The 20,321-nt window shown below is 36.2% G+C and overlaps 1 protein-coding gene across 1 annotated transcript; it reads right to left on the bottom strand.

Moving 5' to 3' along the window:
• Nucleotides 1–7,789: 7,789 nt before the first annotated feature.
• Nucleotides 7,790–8,319, bottom strand: LOC146945120 (uncharacterized). Its single transcript, XM_085748028.1, has 2 exons — nucleotides 8,137–8,319; nucleotides 7,790–8,044 (listed from the first exon to the last, which is right to left on the bottom strand). The coding sequence occupies exons 1-2, from the start codon at nucleotides 8,317–8,319 to the stop codon at nucleotides 7,790–7,792; spliced, it is 438 nt and encodes a 145-aa protein (XP_085604154.1).
• Nucleotides 8,320–20,321: the final 12,002 nt, after the last annotated feature.

Genomic DNA, 20,321 nt, shown 5'->3' with positions numbered 1-20,321 from the left:
TAAAAAACTCATGCTACTATATATCATTTTGAACATTTGGTTTGATGTTTAAAGGGGAATTAGTCACTTTAGTCCCTGAATGGGGAACGATTCGTCAATTTAGTCCCTGAATGCAGATAATATGCAAAACAGTCCCTGCATGGTCAATTTCAGGGACTAAAGTGACTAACGAAGTCTATATTCAGGGACTAAATTGACTAACGGAGTCTGCATTCAGGGACTAAATTGACTGACAAAGTCTACATTCAGGGACTATTTTGCAATTTATCTGCATTCAGGGACTAAATTGACGAATCGTTCCCCATTCAGGGACTAAAGTGACTAATTCCCCATGTTTAAATTATAAACAGGTAAAAGCAAAGATACCTTCTGTGTTTACAAGGGAGTGTGGGTATCAAATTCCTATGTATGTAACATTGCGTGATCCAAACGGAAACGAACATGAAATTATCCTAGTAAAGGAACCTTCTGTGTTTTTAATTTAAGTTTAACTTATTTGGTTCATGAACCAAGTTTAACGAATTAATTACCGAATTGAGTCTCAAACTATTTTTGAACTGATTTGGTTCATTATCAGAGGTTACATTTTTTTAAGAATTGTCCGGTTATACTTAATTATGTCAATTTTTAAATTATTATCGGTGTTGACGTGTTAGTGTTCAGATCTTTGAATATGTTTGAACCATTAGTGTTTGCAAACCAATCCAAGTAGGCGAGTTGTAGTGAATGAAATGACTTTAGTTTGAGTTGAATCACATGAGATAACTAATAGTTCACAATAATATAGTTAAGTTGAAAGGATGTTACTTATTATGTGAATTGCAGTTCGATCACTGGTAAATTTTTGCGCCGATCTGAGAGTCAATTCCATAAAGTTTGTAATTAGATTCTGCAAAGGTATACAGGTTATTGTTGTTTTAAAACACACTAGATACTTGATATTTCCTATAGACACAATGTTGTAAATAGTTTGAAGACATGAAAAAAGAATAACATCACAAACCATGTCTTCAACATAGATTTCGACTCTAAGAAGAAAATCTAATGAAGCCCGAAATTGGGTTTTTGGGCAAGTTACATAACATTGTTATCTATATTAGCGAAATTGGGTTTTTTTCGCTTTTTTTATTGCGCTAATGTTTGAAAATTATGAACGGTGTTTTTTTTTATTTTATGAAATTTTAATTTTGATTAAAACTAAAAATATAAATGTTTATTGCTTTTAAGTTATAACAAAGCAAACTAAACATGATTATTTATTTAAATGACACCAACTATATAACAAAAATATAATCTAAATTAGGTTTGCTACACTTTTTAGGATAATAAAGGAAAAAAAAGTTGTGTTGAAGATAAGTATAAATATACGCATCTAGTTTGTTACACTTTTTAAATAATAAAGGGAAGAAAAAAAACTGGACAAACATATACTCATATCAAATCAGATGTGCTACATTTTTTTAAATATTTAAATTTATTCTTAACTATTTGTTACATTTGTATTGAAAATTAATGGTATTTTCGAAAAGAGAAAAAATCAGTCCAAAATAACTGAAATGAGTTATTTTATATCTACATCTATTTCATAATAATTTTTAGGGTTAATTAAGTAAATGGTCCTTATAAATATTCAGAATTTTGTTTTTAGTCCCTACAAAATAAAATCACACTTTTTAGTCCCTGTAAAATTTTCCGTCATTATTTTTAGTCCCTGTAAAATTTTCCATCAACATTTTTAGTCCCTGTAAAAATTTTACGTTAGCATTTTTGGTCCCTAAAATACTAAAAAAAAATGTCTCAGGGATTAAAAAGTGTGATTTTATTTTGTAGGGACTAAAAACAAAATTCTGAATATCTATAGGGACCATTTACTTAATTAACCCTAATTTTTATCTTATGAGTCCTAACTATCTAATCTGAAAACCAAAAAAAAAAAGAAATTTTTGAACTTTTTAAACCGTAGTCCAATATCATTGATCAAGAACCAAGGCCACCAAAACTATACTACCAATCAAATGATAAGTCAAAGAGTCGACAGTTTTGATGATCATGCTGACTTGAACAGTGCCATTGGCACAGTGATAGCCGATAGACATCTTTTGCAATTGAAAATGTTAGTAAGTCATCTTATCTTATATATAACAACTTCACATGTGTTATGTTTCCTTGCTAGCAATGTGGGACTGAAAGCCATATTTATACTATCTATCTTTCACACCTCACTTGGCACTTGTAGTAACATATCAGTACTACTTACTTCCAATGTTCTATAATCGAGTTGTACTGTGGACTCTAGTATTTCAAAGAATTAATTTATGTCCACCATCTTATGATCCAATAATTGAGATTATTTTCAGACAACTACCTTACATAAGATAACTTTTCCAACGTAGCAAATTCTTTATAATCAACCTCACGTACATTATAAGTTCCATAAGCAATCTTAAATTGATATTTAGAAATCTCATAATTGAACTGAAACAAAGTTGAGAAAAAAAGTGGCAGAGACCATAAAGCATAGTGGCATATAAAGTTGGCTCAATTTTTAACTGTATGGGTGTGCCTTCTCCAACCACTTGTTTGGCTTTGCTTTTCTGTAAAACATTGACTAAACATTTTTTTTTTCTTTGCTAAACATGAAATTAGAAAATTACAATCCTACTGGAAAAATTTGTGCTTAGCGTTTATTACAATCCTACTCGAAAAATTTGTGTTTAGCGTTTATTACAACAAAAAATTTGTGTTTATACATAAGAGTATATTTTTCTGGCCCACCCAAGATATTTTTTCTAGCTCCGCCATTGTGGATTCCGCTGTCAATTAACCGTATTAATCTACCTTTATTTGATTTGGAATAGATTTTGCTCTCACTTTCAATATAATTATGAGTACTTCTTCTCTCACTTTCAATATAGTTATGAGTACTTCTTTAAAATCTCCATCAACTTTCTATATAATTATGAGTCCATTTACTAGTTGAGTTTAGTTGCATAGTTTACATGTCAATGCACAATTTTGACCTTTGATATATTTAATTATGTATTAGCAAAAAAATATAAAAATGTGATATTTTATAAATATTCATCGATACAAATATGGTACCATTTGTTATTACAGTAGAAACTCTTTGAATTAATACTCGGTAAATTAATAAACTCTCTAAAATAATAAATTTGTCCAGTCCCGACTTGGGTCAATGTAAAAAATTGAAAAACTCGATAAAATAATAAGATAATAATTTTTCGGAAGATCCCTTTATAATTTTCGGTCCCAAGAAAATCATAAATTAATAATTCATAGAAACTGAAAAAAATATATTAAGAATACATTGAACACATTTGTTCCTCTTGTTTACATTTACTGTACTTCAAAAGTCATTATTAATTTCCAATGCAATATAAACACAGTAGTTACTAATTTACGTTGAGTCCCAAGGTTCGCTGCAACGTAATTCTAAGAGGCATAGACTAATTTGCCTTTTTGTTTGATATGTACAGTATAATTACTTAAAAACTCTTTAAAATAATAATTATTAATTTATCGATAAATTAATAACTCTCTAAATTAATAAATTTCTCCGGTCCTGACATTATTAATTTATAGAGTTTTAACGTATGTAGTAGTAGAAAATATGATCAAAATATATTACATGAATAATAAGATCATATAGTCAAACAAAATCACTTATCTTAGACGTATGCGCAAAATTTAATGGCTCGCCATTTAAATGTTTCGCAACTCTGCTCAAACCTTGTATTGTCTTATAACCAATTTATTTAGGCTATTTATTTACAGTGTTATATCTTCTTATTTGTGTTCAACTTTTTGTTTAGATTGTTGGCTTTATATACCGCTTCAAAGTGGTGTAACTAAATTCAATTATGAAATGACTCTATGTGACTAGCCATTGTAAACAATAAACGAGAAATTTAGAAGATTGTGACGTTTTCATACATGCTTTTAGTGGCTGCGATTGTGACGTTATTGATATAATTAACTGGTTTGTTATATCATCAACTCCAATGCGATGAGCACGGGATACGCTCCGCAAGGTAGGCCCGCACGGCATTAAGAGGAGCACCGGTGTTAGCCTCAAATAGGAATTTCATCGGTTATTTCATGGGATTATATTTCAGGGTTACTCGACTCGAAATTAATCCGTAAAACAAACCAAGATAATGTTGTTTGTTACACGCTAACCTCTAAAATAATGAATGGCTATGAATGTGATGCGGTACGATATGATTATGCTATGATGTGTATAGGTATATGCTTCTGCAACAAGTTATGAACTCGCCGTCGACGATATTAGCCTTCCCCTATTGTCCAATCAGAATATGTTATGCACATATGATATGTCTAAACCATGATAATGACGGTTTCCGTCATAGTGGTCTTATTTCCCTTGACCGCCATGGTATGCAGAGCATTTAGCAAGACTTATAAGTTATGGCATGTAGAGATTTATGGCGATCTTAGTTAATCACGATCGTCTAGATAAGTAAGTTCCACACACGTATAATCAACCTAATGGTTGTGTTGTAGACACGTAGTGATCATAGGTTTCCCCGAGGTTAGCCATAGCCTAGGATTAGGTAGAACTCACTGAGACAATATGTCTCATCCCAATCCTTATTTGTTTCAGACCAGCAGGTTGGTTTAGCAGGATGTAGCAGCATGCGACCGAATGGATATTCTGCAAGTGCTCGTTTGTACCGGTTGCAGGATATTATTATGGATTCAAGTGTGTATATACCATGTATCGGATGTGTAGTGTTGTATCATTAGTTGTACGAACGTGATTTGTTGTATCTATTTATTCATGTTCATGGAAAGGTGTTTACTGAGATTCCAATAAGGAACATGTTGTTGAATTGAACCTTTGTAGTATTGGTCTTACTGGTCCAATTCCTGATACAACCATAGGCAAACTCAACAAACCATAGCAAAAAAAAAAGATTAAAAAATTTAAAATAATTTACATAGAAAGTTTTCCATTAAATTGTGAAAAATAATTGTCTATATTTCATTTTTCTTATTATGTCTTTTCTTTTCCATAATTGATTAATTAATTAACTCATTAATTAATATGTCTTTTCTAATTTGATTCCCTTTGTATAAGAATTGTTGACAATATGGAAATTATTTCTCAAAAACAATCATGAAACGAATATAACCACATCTATACTTAGAAACAGCTAAAAAAAATTCCACATGCAATCGTATCACTCCGACGAATCAACTAAAATTCAAGTGTGACTATCACGGCAAAAAAACATCACCATTGTATTTAAATCAAAGAAACAATGTTAAAAAAAAATATTATCAATAATGTTTACTATTTCGGATTTTATAATCCGGACAATTCTTATGTATAATCAACCATCAGACTCTCTCACATTTCAGCAGTTTTGAATTTTGCTTTTAAAAACTAAATAAAAAATGCTAAAAATCTGTCAAATACAATCATAAAAATATAAAAATACCACCAAAAAATTCTAAAAATCAAATAAAACTAATGCAATTTTTTCAGATTTTTATGAGAACATGAAAAATAAAAAAAATAAAAAATAGATCTAAACGATGAAATTTTGGATTTTGAGGGGCGGAATCCCGTAAAAAGTCTCTTCTAAGGGAGTCATGATCCTTGAATTTTTTCTGATTTTCAGGGGAAGTTTCGGAACAATCCGATCAAATAACTCGTAAACCCGATTTTTGACTAAAAATGGATAACAATGACCCAAAACAGAAGGATGAGAGTTACACAGATTAATATTGTACCTAAAATTCAAAATAAATATAAAATGTGATTATCTATGTTAGGATTTTCGAAAGTTTTGTAAGAAATGGTTAATCGAGAAGACGAAGATTTCCTTTCTCACTCTATGACTGGTATGACCAAAAATTCAACCATTTTTCAATCCATGCAGAAAAATTCTTTCATCGTTTCGTATAACATATACTCTTCTTTTTTATAGGACCATTCATTCCAGGTACACAACATCAGACAGAGAACGCCATCAATTCGATAGATAACAAATATAGAACCTATATCATTGATTTTGAAATCGAATCTGTTCGTGATCCTATACTTTTAAATTATTATTATTCTTTTGAAAGTAAAACCACATTAATATTGTAAATTTACAATTTGTCATTCACTACAGGGTATTGTCATGCTGCCAATCTCCTTTGCTAATAACTTTAGCAATGAAATTGATGATTATGTGATACTAATGGATAATAACCACAATTCTTTTGAAATAAAAGTCGATAGAATGGGTGGATGCATTGTTCTAACTACAGGTTGCGGTGCCCTACGTGATTTTTACAACATAAGCACTGGAGTATGGATAACTTTGCTCTACATGGGATTTGGAAAATTTCACATCAAAAAAATCAAATCAAAGACTACGAAGAAGATGGTTATTCCTATTTATGATCCTCTGATGAGATTTGAAATTAACAGGAATGTCAATCATGGAGCTTTATTTCAGTCTTTCTGAATCAGTTCATCAGCTTTTATATCGACATAACTCAAATAATTTCCGCATCTAATATGAAAAGTTACTACATCATATATCGACTCGAGATTTCTGGTAAGGGATTATATTGACATTAGTTTCAAATACAATACTACATATTTTTGTAGAATATGCTTACCTAACAATTTCATTTCTTCATATTAAAGATGTTGGAACCCTCTATGTTCTGCAAACAATGTTTGCAAAAGAAGAACGCTAATTTAACACTAATAGATGACATTGGCAATAAATGGAAGTGTAGAGTAATTGTTGGAACTTTAACTTAGGCTAACTGGAAGATAGGTGGCCAATGGAAAACAATGATTGATGCATGTAACATTAAGCACGGATCATACACGATTATGGGTGCACCAATACCTGGAACTGTTGACACTGCATTTTTCAGCATTTAACATCTATGAATCTTTAGAAGTCAAAACTTTAAGATTTAAGTTTAGCATCCAACTTCTATGTTTATGTATCTTTGCTCTTCAAATTCTAATAAATGAACAATTTGAAGGCAAATGTCATATTCTAATATGCGTGTAATATCTATATTTGAGATCGGTTTCCTTTTAAGCATATTAACAAATCTGTGTCAAAGATAGACTTAATATCCTTCAAGAATAGACTTAATATCTTGGTGTCAAAGATATGTATGGGCTGAAGAATAATCTGCATATTATCCAAATACTATGGACTTTATTTGGTAAGGCTTTCATTAATTTGCACTATGGCTTACGAAACATTAGATATGTATGGTGTTAATATAACTAAAGCATTTTGCCTGATGTAATGTATTCGTCGTTATACTATCTATCTATTCTTTCAGTAATGTAATATTCGATAAAATATTACATTGAAAGAATAGATAGTACAACGACGGATATATTACATCAGGCAAAATGCTTTAGTTATATGAACACCATACATATCTAATGTTCCGTAAGCCATAGTGCAAATTAATGAAAGCATTACCAAATAAAGTCCATATTATTTGGATAATATGCAGATTATTCTTCAGCCCATACATATCTTTGACACCAAGATATTAAGTCTATTCTTGAAGGATATTAAGTCTATCTTTGACACAGATTTGTTAACATGCTTAAAAGGAAACTGATCTCAAACATAGATATTACACGTATATAAGAATATGACATTTGCCTTCAAATTGTTCATTTATCAGAATTTGAAGAGCAAAGATACATAAACATAGAAGTTGGATGCTAAACTAAAATCTTAAAGTTTTGACTTCTAAAGATTCATAGATGTTTAATGCTAAAAAATGCAGCGTCAATAGTTCCAGGTATTGGTGCACCCATAATCATATATGATCTGTGCTTAATGTTACGTGCATCAATCATTGTTTTCCATTGGCCACCTATCTTCCAGTTAGCCTGAGTTAAAGTTCCAACAATTACTCTACACTTCCATATATTGCCATTGTCATCTACTAGTGTTAAATTAGCGTTCTTCTTTTGCAAACATTGTTTGCGGAACATAGAGGGTTCCAACATCTTTAATATGAAGAAATGAAATTGTTAGGTAAGCATATTCTACAAAAATATGTAGTATGGTATTTGAAACTAATGTCAATATAATCTCTTACCAGAAATTCTGAGTCGATATCAACATGGTGTAGTAACTTTTCATAGTAGATGCGGAAATTATTTGAGTTATGTCGATATGAAAGCTGATGAACTGATTCAGAAAGACTATGAAATAAGGCTCCATGATTGACATTCCTGTCAATTTCAAATATCATCGGAGGATCATAAATAGGAATAACCATCTTCTTTGTAGTCTTTGATTTGATTTTTTTGATGTGAAATTTTCCAAATCCCATATAGAGCAAAGTTATTCATACTCCGGTGCTTATGTTGTAAAAATCACGTAGGGCACCGCAACCTGTAGTTAGAACAATGTGATAAGTGTTTAAAAGTGATATATTTCGCATAGGAGTTTAGGCGTTTTAGTGACTTGTTTTGCAAGATTCTCTATGGAAAACTCCAAATATTGTGTTAATATGTCATTTATGCTTTTGAGCCTTAGTCTACCCTTTTTGTGCAGGAAATTACAAGCAAGGAGCAAGAAATGTCAAAGTTCAAAGAAGCTGCGCCATTAGCGTGTCCTACGCTATTGGCGTGATGAAAAAATGCCAAAGGTCAGAGGGATACGCCATTAGCACACCTGGGGCGTGGATCTGGAGCACTCTTGAAGAGCTACGCTATTAGCGTATTTCACGCTATTAGCGTAAATGCTCCAGAGAGCCACGCTATTAGCGTGGCTGGAGCGTAGCAGCAGGGCAAGAACAACGTGGCAGGCTCCCATTGGCCAAATTATAGGCCGCCTTACCACGCTATTAGCGTGAGTTGCGCTATTAGCGCAGGTGCAAAAACACAGGCCATTTAAATAGCATTTTTACCTCTCTTTTAGGTATTCACTATTCCATTGAAACATTTTATACATTTCTAGAGAGAGGTTAGAGCTATTTCATAAGAGAGAAACACAAAGCAAGTGATTAAGGAGTAGATTCAACCCTAGATTCATTGAGACATCAAGGATCTTGGCATGGAATCTTCATCTTTCCTTCCTTCCTTGCATTAGTTTACATGTCTATATGTAACTATCACCTTCTTTGTAGTATTGAGGTAACAATCAAGCTATTATGTAATCTTTTGATCTTTTAATATATAAGGTTCTAGCTTAATGATTCAATATTGTTGTTATTCTTGCTTTTAATGCTTTCAAAGAGATTCAAGATGATTTGGACACAAACTCTTGAATCTAGAACTAGAATAACAATCTATCTTATGTTATATCACTCTTGACAAGTTTGTAAACCTTTGATAATTACTTTTAATCAAGATTTTAATGCTTTCGGATACTTAATCAGGCTGGACACAGTCGATTAAGTTATCCGATCGACTTTGTTATCGTTTAAGGAATTTGGACACGAATGTTTAAACGCTAACTTGGAAATAACGATGTCGCTTTGGACACGAAGGATATTGTAGAAATGATTGTGATAATATTGGTTATAAAGCTAGAGTCTGTTAATCGATCGAGAGATTGCTGCTGTTATGCTTGCTCGTTATCTTATACCGCAAGCGAAATAGTTCGATCCCCTCTCGTTTTTACTTTAGTGTCAAATATGGATATAGTGTTACAAACAAACAAATTATATCCAAACCCTTAATGTGAACGATTGTGTAAATGCTTATGATTAAACGTAACTCCCTGTGGAAACGATCCTATATATACTCACGTGTACATAGTTATATGACGTGTAGGAAAAATCTTACATCAAAATGGCGCCGTTGCCGGGGAGTAACGGAAATTTTTATCATAAGTATCGAAACAATTTTGTCATGTTAAGTCAATTTTGCACAAAATTCTTTCATGCATATACTTATACACATATATCATTCATTATTTTTTATGCTAACCACCTGGTATAGTCTTGGTGAACTTTGTTTATGCGAGGTACCGTTGATAAAGAAGACCTACAATTTGATCCTGAAATTGAGAAAACTGCTAGGTTACTTAGAAAGCAAGCAAAGGAAGCTAGGAGATTAGCCAGGCTGGCTCAGCCGGAATCTTTACTTTTTATTCCTTCTCCGTCAGGTTCGGTGCATACTATATCACTAGGTGATTCTTCATCACATTCTTCTGCACATTCATCTCCGAGGAGTGATCCAGAAGTAGTCATGGCTAATGAAGATGAGAATGCTCTACCTATGTGGGTTAGTCCGAGGAGGCTAGCTAATCTTGGCAACCGTAATGCCAAATCTTTTGAGCTGAAGTCTGGGTTGATAAACTTGATAACTCATAACCAGTTTACCGGTATGGATCATGAGGATCCATATAGACATCTTACCAACTTCTATGTTACCGCCGGTACACTTGGTATGAAAGAAGATGAGGAAGAGGGTGTGTTTGTGCAATTGTTTCCTCATTCTTTGATCGGGAAGGCTAAGGAGTGGTATCTTGATCAACCAACTTCTTTGATGGAAAATTGGGGTGAGCTAGAGAAAGCATTTCAAGAAAGGTTCTTTCCGGAGGATAGGCATCTTGAGGCTAAAACTTCAATTACAACTTTTGCTCAAGGCCAAAGTGAGACTCTTTGTGAAGCTTGGGAGCGCTATAAATCATTGCTAAGGAATTGTCCAAAGCATGGTTTTGATAGCCAAATGCAACTATATCTTTTTCGTCAAGGGCTTCAAGACATGTCCAAGACGATGCTAGATGCAAGTGCTGGAGGTTCTATTGCTTTGAAAAACCCAGCTGAAGCTGTCAAAATCATTAACCAAATGGCTCTCAACACAAGAAAATCTTCTCACAATCGGAATCCTAATCAAAGGAAAGCCGGTATTCTTGAGCTTGAAGCAAATGATGCGGTCTTAGCTCAAAATAAGCTTCTCACTCAACAATTAGAAGCTATGCAAAAGGAGATGAAAGCTATGCCTAAACAAATTCTTGAATCTCTCAAGCAAGAAGGAGGAACCGTTCAAGTCTATACTTGTGGACTTTGTACGGGGGATCATCCCACCGGCTATTGTCCCGAGCCCGGTTCTTTTGAAGGGGAAGAGGTCAACTATGTGGGAAACCAACAAAGGCCTAACCAACCACAACAAGCCGGAACCTCACAACAAAATCCGGGTACTTCCAACTTCCAAGGAAGGTATCCGGCCAACCAAAACCAACAAAGACCTTGGAGAACACCGTACAACAATAACTATCAATATCCATCATCAAACTACTACCAACAACCTTACCAACAACCATTCAATAATCAATACCAAAATCCACCACCAAATAACCCTCAACAACCGAATAATTCCCAAAGCACCGAGGAGGTCTTGAAACAATTCATGCAAGTGTCCATGGCTAACCAGAAAAACACCGACGCGTCCATCAAAGGCCTTGAAACACAAGTTGGTCAGTTAGCTCAACAAATGGCTCAAGGTCCTCCGCAAGGTGGAGCTTTCACCGCTAACACTCAACCAAATCCTAAGGAGCACAACAAGGCATAGCAGTCAAAAGCTATAGCTACAAGGAGTGGGAGAGTAGTAGGTATAGGGGTAGGTGATGATATTGTTGTTGAAGAAAAGGATGATGAAGTTGTCAATGAGGAGGACAAAGAGGAGTTCGAGGAGGATAGTGTAGAGATAGAGGAGGAAGTGTATATAAAGAATAAAGAAGCATTAGTTGAAAAAGAAAAAAATCAAAAAAGAGATCTAGAGTTACAAGAGGAGATGGAGAGGAAGAATAAAGATGTGGGGAGAGATAAAGGGAAGAAACAAGTAGTTGAGAAGCAAGTGGTGGCTCAACGCTTACCATACCCACATGCTCCATCGAAGAAAGACAAAGAGCGGCAATACGCAAGGTTTCTTGAACTCTTCAAGAAGTTGCAAATTGATATACCATTCTCGGAAGCCTTGGAGCAAATGCCGGTCTATGCAAAGTTCATGAAAGATATCCTTTCCAAGAAAAGAAGAATCAACGATGAAGAGACGATCCAAATCGATGCCAATTGTAGTGCTATTATTCAAAGAACAATGCCAAAGAAAGAGCAAGATCCGGGAAGAGTCACTCTACCGGTAGCTATTGGCACAACACATGTAGGTAAAGCACTACTTGATCTTGGATCAAGCATCAATCTCATGCCTTTGTCCGTTGCCAAAAGAGTTGGTGACCTTTGTATAAAGCGGACTAGGATGATGTTGCAATTGGCCGACAAATCCTTTGCAAAACCACTAGGTATGGCCGAAGATGTTCTTGTAAAAGTGGACAAATTTATTTTTCCGGCTGATTTTGTGGTTATGGATGTCGAAGAAGATGAGGATGTGCCTATCTTAATGGGAAGGAATTTCATGCAAACGGCTCGGATGATGATTGATCTTGATGATAATATCATGAAGGTCAAGGTAAATGATGAAGAGGTTACCTTCAACATCCGAGAAGCTTTGAAGTACTCGAAAGACAAGGGTGCATGTTTCAAAATGGATGCAACCGAAGAAGTCATCTTGACTACTCGGAAGCAAATGCACAATAGAACACCCCTTGAGAGTGCTTTGGTGGACGCACTCAATGCTATTGATGAAGACGAAGCAAGTGCCATTGAAGAGTGTTTAAAGGAGCTAGATTCCTTGAAGGAGGTTCTTCCTAATCAAGCCATACTTGAAGATTTGAAAGAAGAATCCAAGGAAGAAGCCAAAGTTGATGACACCAAGGTAGAATTAAAAGTTTTACCATCTAATTTGAAATATGTTTTTCTTGAGAAAGATGGTACAAAACCGGTGATCATTAGTAGCTCCTTGTCCATCGATGAAGAAACAAAGTTGGTAGAGGTTCTCAAGGCCAACAAGGAAGCAATAGGGTGGAAGCTATCCGACTTGAAAGGGATAAGTCCATCTTATTGTATGCACAAGATCATGATGGAAGAAAACTTTAAACCGGTAGCACAACCGCAACGCCGCTTGAATCCAAACATGAAAGAGGTGGTGCGAAAGGAAGTAGTGAAGTTGCTTGAAGCCGGCATGATCTATCCTATCTCGGATAGTGCTTGGGTAAGCCCGGTTCAAGTAGTTCCCAAGAAAGGAGGAATGACGGTGATCACTAATGATAAAGATGAGTTGATCCCAACTAGAACCGTCACCGGATGGAGGATGTGTATAGATTATAGAAGACTCAATCAAGCAACAAGGAAGGATCACTTTCCCTTGCCCTTCATGGACCAAATGCTTGAAAGACTCTCCGGTCAATCCTTTTATTGCTTCCTAGATGGTTACTCCGGTTACAATCAAATCGCCATGAACCCAGATGATCACGAGAAGACGGCTTTCACTTGCCCCTTTGGTATTTTTGCTTATCGAAGAATGCCATTTGGCTTGTGTAATGCACCCGCAACTTTTCAACGGTGTGTTCAAGCAATCTTCTCCAAACTTATTGGAAAATGCATGGAGGTGTTCATGGATGATTTCTCAGTTTTCGGTTCGTCATTTGATACGTGTTTGAATAGCTTGGATACCGTGCTGAAGCGGTGTATTGAAACTAGCTTGGTGCTCAATTGGGAGAAATGTCACTTCATGGTTACCGAGGGTATTGTCCTTGGTCATAAGATTTCTGCTAAGGGCATTGAGGTAGACCAAGCAAAGGTCGATGTCATAGGAAAGCTTCCTCCACCGGTAAATGTCAAAGGTGTTCGGAGTTTTCTTGGTCATGCCGGTTTCTACCGGAGGTTCATCAAAGACTTCTCAAAGATTGCAAAGCCTATGAGCAACTTGCTCAACAAAGATAAGTCTTTTGTTTTTGATAATGAATGTCTTGATGCATTTGAATCTTTAAAAGAAAAGTTGACCACCGCACCAATAATCATTGCTCCTAATTGGGATTTAAATTTTGAATTAATGTGTGATGCAAGTGATTATGCTGTTGGTGCGGTCTTGGGTCAACGTAAGGACAAAATTTTTCATGCTATTCACTATGCAAGTAAGGTTTTAAATGAGGCACAAATCAATTATGCCACAACTGAAAAAGAGTTACTTGCAATAGTTTATGCAATGGAGAAATTTCGTTCTTACTTTGTAGGTTCCAAAATTGTTGTTTATACTGACCATGCAGCTATCAAGTATCTCCTTACTAAGTCCGACTCAAAGCCTAGACTCATCCGGTGGATGTTGTTGCTTCAAGAGTTTGACTTAGAGATCAAGGATAAGAAAGGCACGGAGAATCTTGTAGCTGATCACCTTTCAAGGTTGACAAACAATGAGGTAACCAAGAATGAACCGGAGGTTCGTGAAGAATTTCCAGATGAACGGTTGCTAGCAATCAATGTGAGACCGTGGTTTGCCGACATGGTGAACTACAAAGCAACCGGGTTCATTCCGGAAGATTTTGAATGGCAACAACGCAAGAAGTTCCTTCATGATGCTAACCACTTTGTGTGGGATGAGCCTTATTTGTTCAAAATTGGAGCGGACAATCTCTTGCGTAGGTGTGTGGATGATGAAGAGGCAAAGAAGATCCTATGGCAATGTCATAATTCGCCCTATGGAGGTCACTTCAACGGGGAGAGAACAGCCGCAAAGGTACTTCAATCCGGGTTCTATTGGCCAACTCTATTCAAAGATGCCAACTTACATTGCAAGCATTGTGATGAATGCCAAAGAACCGGATCAATGTCAAAAAGAAATGAGATGCCTCTACAACTCATCCTTGAAGTGGAAGTGTTCGATTGTTGGGGTATAGATTTTGTTGGCCCTTTCCCTTCATCATATTCAAATGAGTACATCTTGGTCGCTGTTGATTATGTGTCAAAGTGGGTGGAAGCCGTAGCATCGCCTAAAGCCGATAGCAAGACGGTGGTGAAGTTCTTAAAGAAGAATATTTTCACCCGGTTTGGTACACCAAGAGTGCTTATTAGTGATGGAGGATCACACTTTTGCAACGCACAACTTGCCAAGGCCCTAGATCATTATGGAGTCAAGCACAAAGTAGCATCACCGTATCATCCGCAAACGAATGGACAAGCCGAAGTTTCTAACCGGGAGGTCAAACGCATACTTGAGAAGACGGTCTCTACATCTCGGAAGGATTGGTCGGCTAAACTTGATGAAGCTTTGTGGGCATATAGGACTGCATACAAGTCTCCTATAGGCCTCACTCCTTTCCAAATGGTTTATGGCAAATCTTGTCATTTACCGGTCGAGCTCGAACATAAAGCCTTTTGGGCATTGAAGTTCCTAAACTTCGATCAAGAGAAAGCCGGTGAAAGAAGAAAAGTTCAAATGCATGAGCTTGAAGAATTGAGAAATCAAGCTTATGAATCTTCAAAGCTCTACAAAGAAAGGACCAAGAAGTATCATGACAAGAAGATCACTCTGAGACAATTCATGCCGGGACAAATGGTATTACTTTTCAATTCAAGACTGAGGTTGTTTCCGGGCAAATTGAAGTCTAAGTGGTCCGGACCTTTCATGGTTAAAGAGGTCAAACCGTACGGAGCTATGGAACTTGAGGACCCAGTCACCAAAGCCAACTGGACTGTTAATGGGCAAAGGCTTAAGCCCTACTTCGGTGGTGAAATTGATCGGTGTTTGACGACGATTTCACTAATCGAGCCATGATTTCTTCAAAATGCGTCAAGCTAAGGACGTAAAACAAGCTCTTGCTGGGAGGCACACCCAGTTTTGTAAGTATTTTTATGGTTATTGCATATAGTAGTAGTACATATACATTTACAGCAGAAATGAAAGACTTTGAAAAACTGATCCTGAAGCCTCACGCCAATAGCGAAATTTGCGCTATTAGCGTGAGAGCTCCAGAGAGCCACGCTATTAGCGTGAGTTTGGCGTGGGAGAAAATTTTTTTGTGGGCCCAGGGGATTAACTCCCCATAACTTCCCACAACCCACTCCTCTTATTCCTTTTACGGTTTCATTCTTCCCTTTCTCACTCTCACACACAAAAACTTCTCTCACTCACACACTAACCCTAAAAATCAAAACCCTTTTCTTTTGGGTCAATTGGTTCCAAGCATTCATCTTTGCATCATTCATTCTATTGCTTGCATCCAATCACTGCACTAACAGGTTTGATTCTCTTCCTATCTTTGTTCTTAAATTTGAAAAAAAAAACCATGTTTTTGACATGATTAGAGATGGTTAGGTTAGGGTTAGAGTTTTGATTTGTGAATAGAGATTGTTCTTTAATGATAATAGTTGGAAAAGGAACAATAATCATAACCCACATGCAACAAACATTCATCTTTTGATTTTGACCCATTTTGTAAATTTGAAAAACAAGGGTTTTGAATGATTTGGTGTCAATGTTGTGATTCTGATTCCTTTTCATGATTTTATTGTGTTTTAGAGACATAGGATGAAACCTAGGGTTGAAATATGCTGGGTTGTGCTGAGAAATTGCAGGAACAAAGATTTTGAAAATTTGAAAATTGCAGGAACGAAGAAGTACGCTATTAGCGAAATATACGCTAATAGCGCAACTTTTCCAGAAAAATTTCGCTAATAGCGTATCCTACGCTAATAGCGAAAGTTTCCCAGAAAAATTTCGCTATTAGCGTGACTGGCGCTATTAGCGTAGTTCTTCGTACTTGTCCAGATTTTCAAAATTTTTGATATTTTTAAATGACCAATTGTAGTTTGTGCTAATATTTTCTATGCAATATGTTGGTGTTTCCTGGTTTTGTTGCAGATGGCACCGAAAAATGTTGAAAAAACTACCGGGACTAAGCGTCCTAGAGGCAAAGGTGCCTCTTCCTCTGCTGCACCTGCAATCCCAAACCGTTTCCCCACCCCTGCCCACTCTGCCAGGTTTAAGAAGATGGCACAGTACAAAACCTGGCACGAGAAAACTTTTGACATTCATCCTAGTGGTGAGCATTCTGATATGCTCCACATTTTCACTGGTCGCAAATGGACCAAACTCCTCGTGCCCGCAACCGAGATTAACACCGACCTAATCAGGGAGTTTTATTGTAATGCTGTCCCTGATGCCTCACCCGCTACCTTTGCTGAGACTTTCTCTTGGACTTCTTACGTCCGAGGAAAGCAAATCCCTTTTGATAGGGATGCAATCAATGATTTCCTTGAAAATGCTTTAAACCTTGAGCCATCTGAGGACCCCACAATGCCCACCTTGTGTACCTATGCTAAGAGAAACGCTCAAGGAAATTGGAAATATCAGCAAATTGAGCGTGATATAATGAACAAGGGTAGGCTATTTGTCAAAAATGACAAGGGAGAGATTAGGCATGCACTTACCAAGGAGATGACAGCTACTGCCCGCTTAATTTTCCAATTCCTTGTCCACAATGCCCTTCCAAGAGCCCATACTTCCGATGCCCCAAAAGCCGTTCTACCACTCATCTGGTACATTATGAAAGAAGTGCCTGTTGATATTGCTCGCATCATTGCTAATGAGATGAAGGCTGTGGCTTTGAAAGTAGCCACTGGTGCTAAGAAGGTGGCTTTGTTCTACCCGGGTTTGATTATGGGATTGCTGAAGGCTTATGGAGTGCCTATTTCTGGACCCTATGATGAAGATATTGAAGGGGTCATTACTGACACTCATATTCGCACCTGGGAGAAAACAGAGCAAAGGGCAGCCCAATCCCATTTCTCTGATGATGAAGGTGGCCCATCTGAGGCTGCTGGTTCTTTTGACTTTTCAGGTTTGCAGACCTTTATGCTGGAGCAGCAGATGCATAACCAGTACGTGAGGGACCAGAACAGCTTCTTAATGGACCAGAATGAGGCAATTTGGAGGAGCAACATGGGCATACACCAGGACCTCTACAATGCTCACATGCATCCGGGAAATGCTGAGTACCCGGTTATGACTCCTGAGCAGTACCAGGCTTATGTTCATTGGCCTGAGGGCAGGCCAAATCCTTATGTGGGGGTGGCTGATGCTGTTGATGATGAGGCGACACCTGATGATGCTGGAGTCGTGGGTGATGATGATGATGTGTACCAGGATCTTGATATGGATGATGCTGGAGAGGATGATCAGTGAACTTGAGTTTTTAGTGATGTTTTTCTTTTTGCTTTATAACTCTTCGTTTTTATTTCATGTTGGAACATCTGTTTATTTTGGTTGTATTTTGTACTCTTCAAGCACTGTTGTTTTTAGTGCTTGATTTGTTACTTTGTTACTTTGTTACTTTATATTTGGTTTAATAACTTAGCTTTTTAGTTTAATAACTTATGCTTTGGATGAAATTTTTGTTACATCTTGCTTGTGTCTCTCAAAAGAAAATTGCTCATGAACAATAAATCTTAAAGTGCTCCATGGAGCCATGTTTGAGCAAAAGCAGGTGAGTGATAATGATATTACTTGTGATAAAGCGTAAGGCCAAGGTATTGGTTTTCTTTTATTCTAGGTTTTTAATAAGAATTTGAAACTTGTACTTTGCACAAAATATATATCATTTAATTCTTTTCATAGACATAAATATTTTTGAACCACTTAGTACTTAACATAAATGTGAGGTAGCTTTAATCTGTTGTATATATGCTGGAGACCAATAATCACCGTCTAACTTGTTTTAGTTATGTTAAATCTGATAATTATTTTGAATTGTTTGAAAGCATGGAAAGGATCAAGGCACTTTTTGAATTGAGAGTAACCTACTTGACCACATAAAGCATACCTGTGAGAAGAGCGAGTATCTGATACCCCAATCCGAGCCTAATGAATCAAGTCCTCAAACATGAACTGTCAATATTCATAAGCACAATGCTTGTTGAATTTGCCTGAAATTTTTCAAAAATCCAGTTCATGGTTGAATCTTATAGGACTTTGATATTTTTACTTTGTTGAACCCTTAACCTTTTTGTACTTTGTCCCTTGCCTTAGGATAGGGGAACATTCAATTAGAGTTTTTGTTGTATTCAAGTTGGGGAGAAAAAGGAGGCATTATATGTTAAGTTCTGGTGAAGTTGTAAAATAACCTGACAACATTGAATCAAAGAAAAAAATTGTACATTTGAAAAAGAATAGAAAAGAAAAGAAAAAGAAAGAGAAAAATCAAAAATAGAATAAGTTGTCAAGGTTATAAGTTTGATTGTTAATCACCAAAGGTTTTAATTCTTGGTAGGGAAGTATATGGATTTCAAGTTGTGATACAAAAAAATGTTCCTCTTTGATAGGCTTTCTGATCAATTGCCCCACATATGACATTTCTTTTGTAGCCCGGCCAAGTTATAACCCTTGCTAGACCTTTTGATCCATGCTTTTATGCTTTTTGAGACGATATTTGGATGGACACCTAACTTAAATAGGATGTTAGCATGATTGTTGGATGTGTGTTCATTACCTCATTCATTGTTAACATTATATTGCATTTACTTTCAAAGAAGTGTGTTAGGTGTGGTTCATAGATAGATATGTTTATGTTTTGAAGTTTGTGATGTATAGTTTGTGCTTAGGACATTTTTCGCATTCTTAGTTTGAACCTAGAGTAGCGGAGGACTTCATGCTTGTCCACGCGATCATTTTTGAATCACCATTTGTTTATTTTTGTTTTGAATTGTTTGACATCATGTTGAAAACCTTGTCCAAAGCCTTGTTAGTTTCCTTTTCAATTGATTTGTTTGAGGACAAACAAAAAGCCAAGTTGGGGAGAGTTTGATAAGTGTTTAAAAGTGATATATTTTGCATAGGAGTTTAGGCGTTTTAGTGACTTGTTTTGCAAGATTCTCTATGGAAAACTCCAAATATTGTGTTAATATGTCATTTATGCTTTTGAGCCTTAGTCTACCCTTTTTGTGCAGGAAATTACAAGCAAGGAGCAAGAAATGTCAAAGTTCAAAGAAGCTACGCCATTAGCGTGTCCTACGCTATTGGCGTGATGAAAAAATGCCAAAGGTCAGAGGGATACGCCATTAGCGCACCTGGGGCGTGGATCTGGAGCACTCTTGAAGAGCTACGCTATTAGCGTATTTCACGCTATTAGCGTAAATGCTCCAGAGAGCCACGCTATTAGCGTGGCTGGAGCGTAGCAGCAGGGCAAGAACAACGTGGCAGGCTCCCATTGGCCAAATTATAGGCCGCCTTACCACGCTATTAGCGTGAGTTGCGCTATTAGCGCAGGTGCAAAAACACAGGCCATTTAAATAGCATTTTTACCTCTCTTTTAGGTATTCACTATTCCATTGAAACATTTTATACATTTCTAGAGAGAGGTTAGAGCTATTTCATAAGAGAGAAACACAAAGCAAGTGATTAAGGAGTAGATTCAACCCTAGATTCATTGAGACATCAAGGA

Source organism: Medicago sativa, chromosome 2 (genome assembly GCF_051527215.1).
Source record: "Medicago sativa cultivar Bolivia chromosome 2, Bolivia_mono, whole genome shotgun sequence".
NCBI lineage: Eukaryota > Viridiplantae > Streptophyta > Magnoliopsida > Fabales > Fabaceae > Medicago > Medicago sativa.
This window is presented reverse-complemented; position numbering and strand designations above follow the sequence as displayed.

Bases quoted from the DNA above. Each gene is read 5' to 3' on its own strand.
- LOC146945120 (XM_085748028.1), bottom strand. From the start codon at position 8,319: ATGGTTATTCCTATTTATGATCCTCCGATGATATTTGAAATTGACAGG. The intron at 8,045-8,136 runs GTAAGAGATTAT...TTCATATTAAAG, and splicing joins ATATCGACTCAGAATTTCTG to ATGTTGGAACCCTCTATGTT.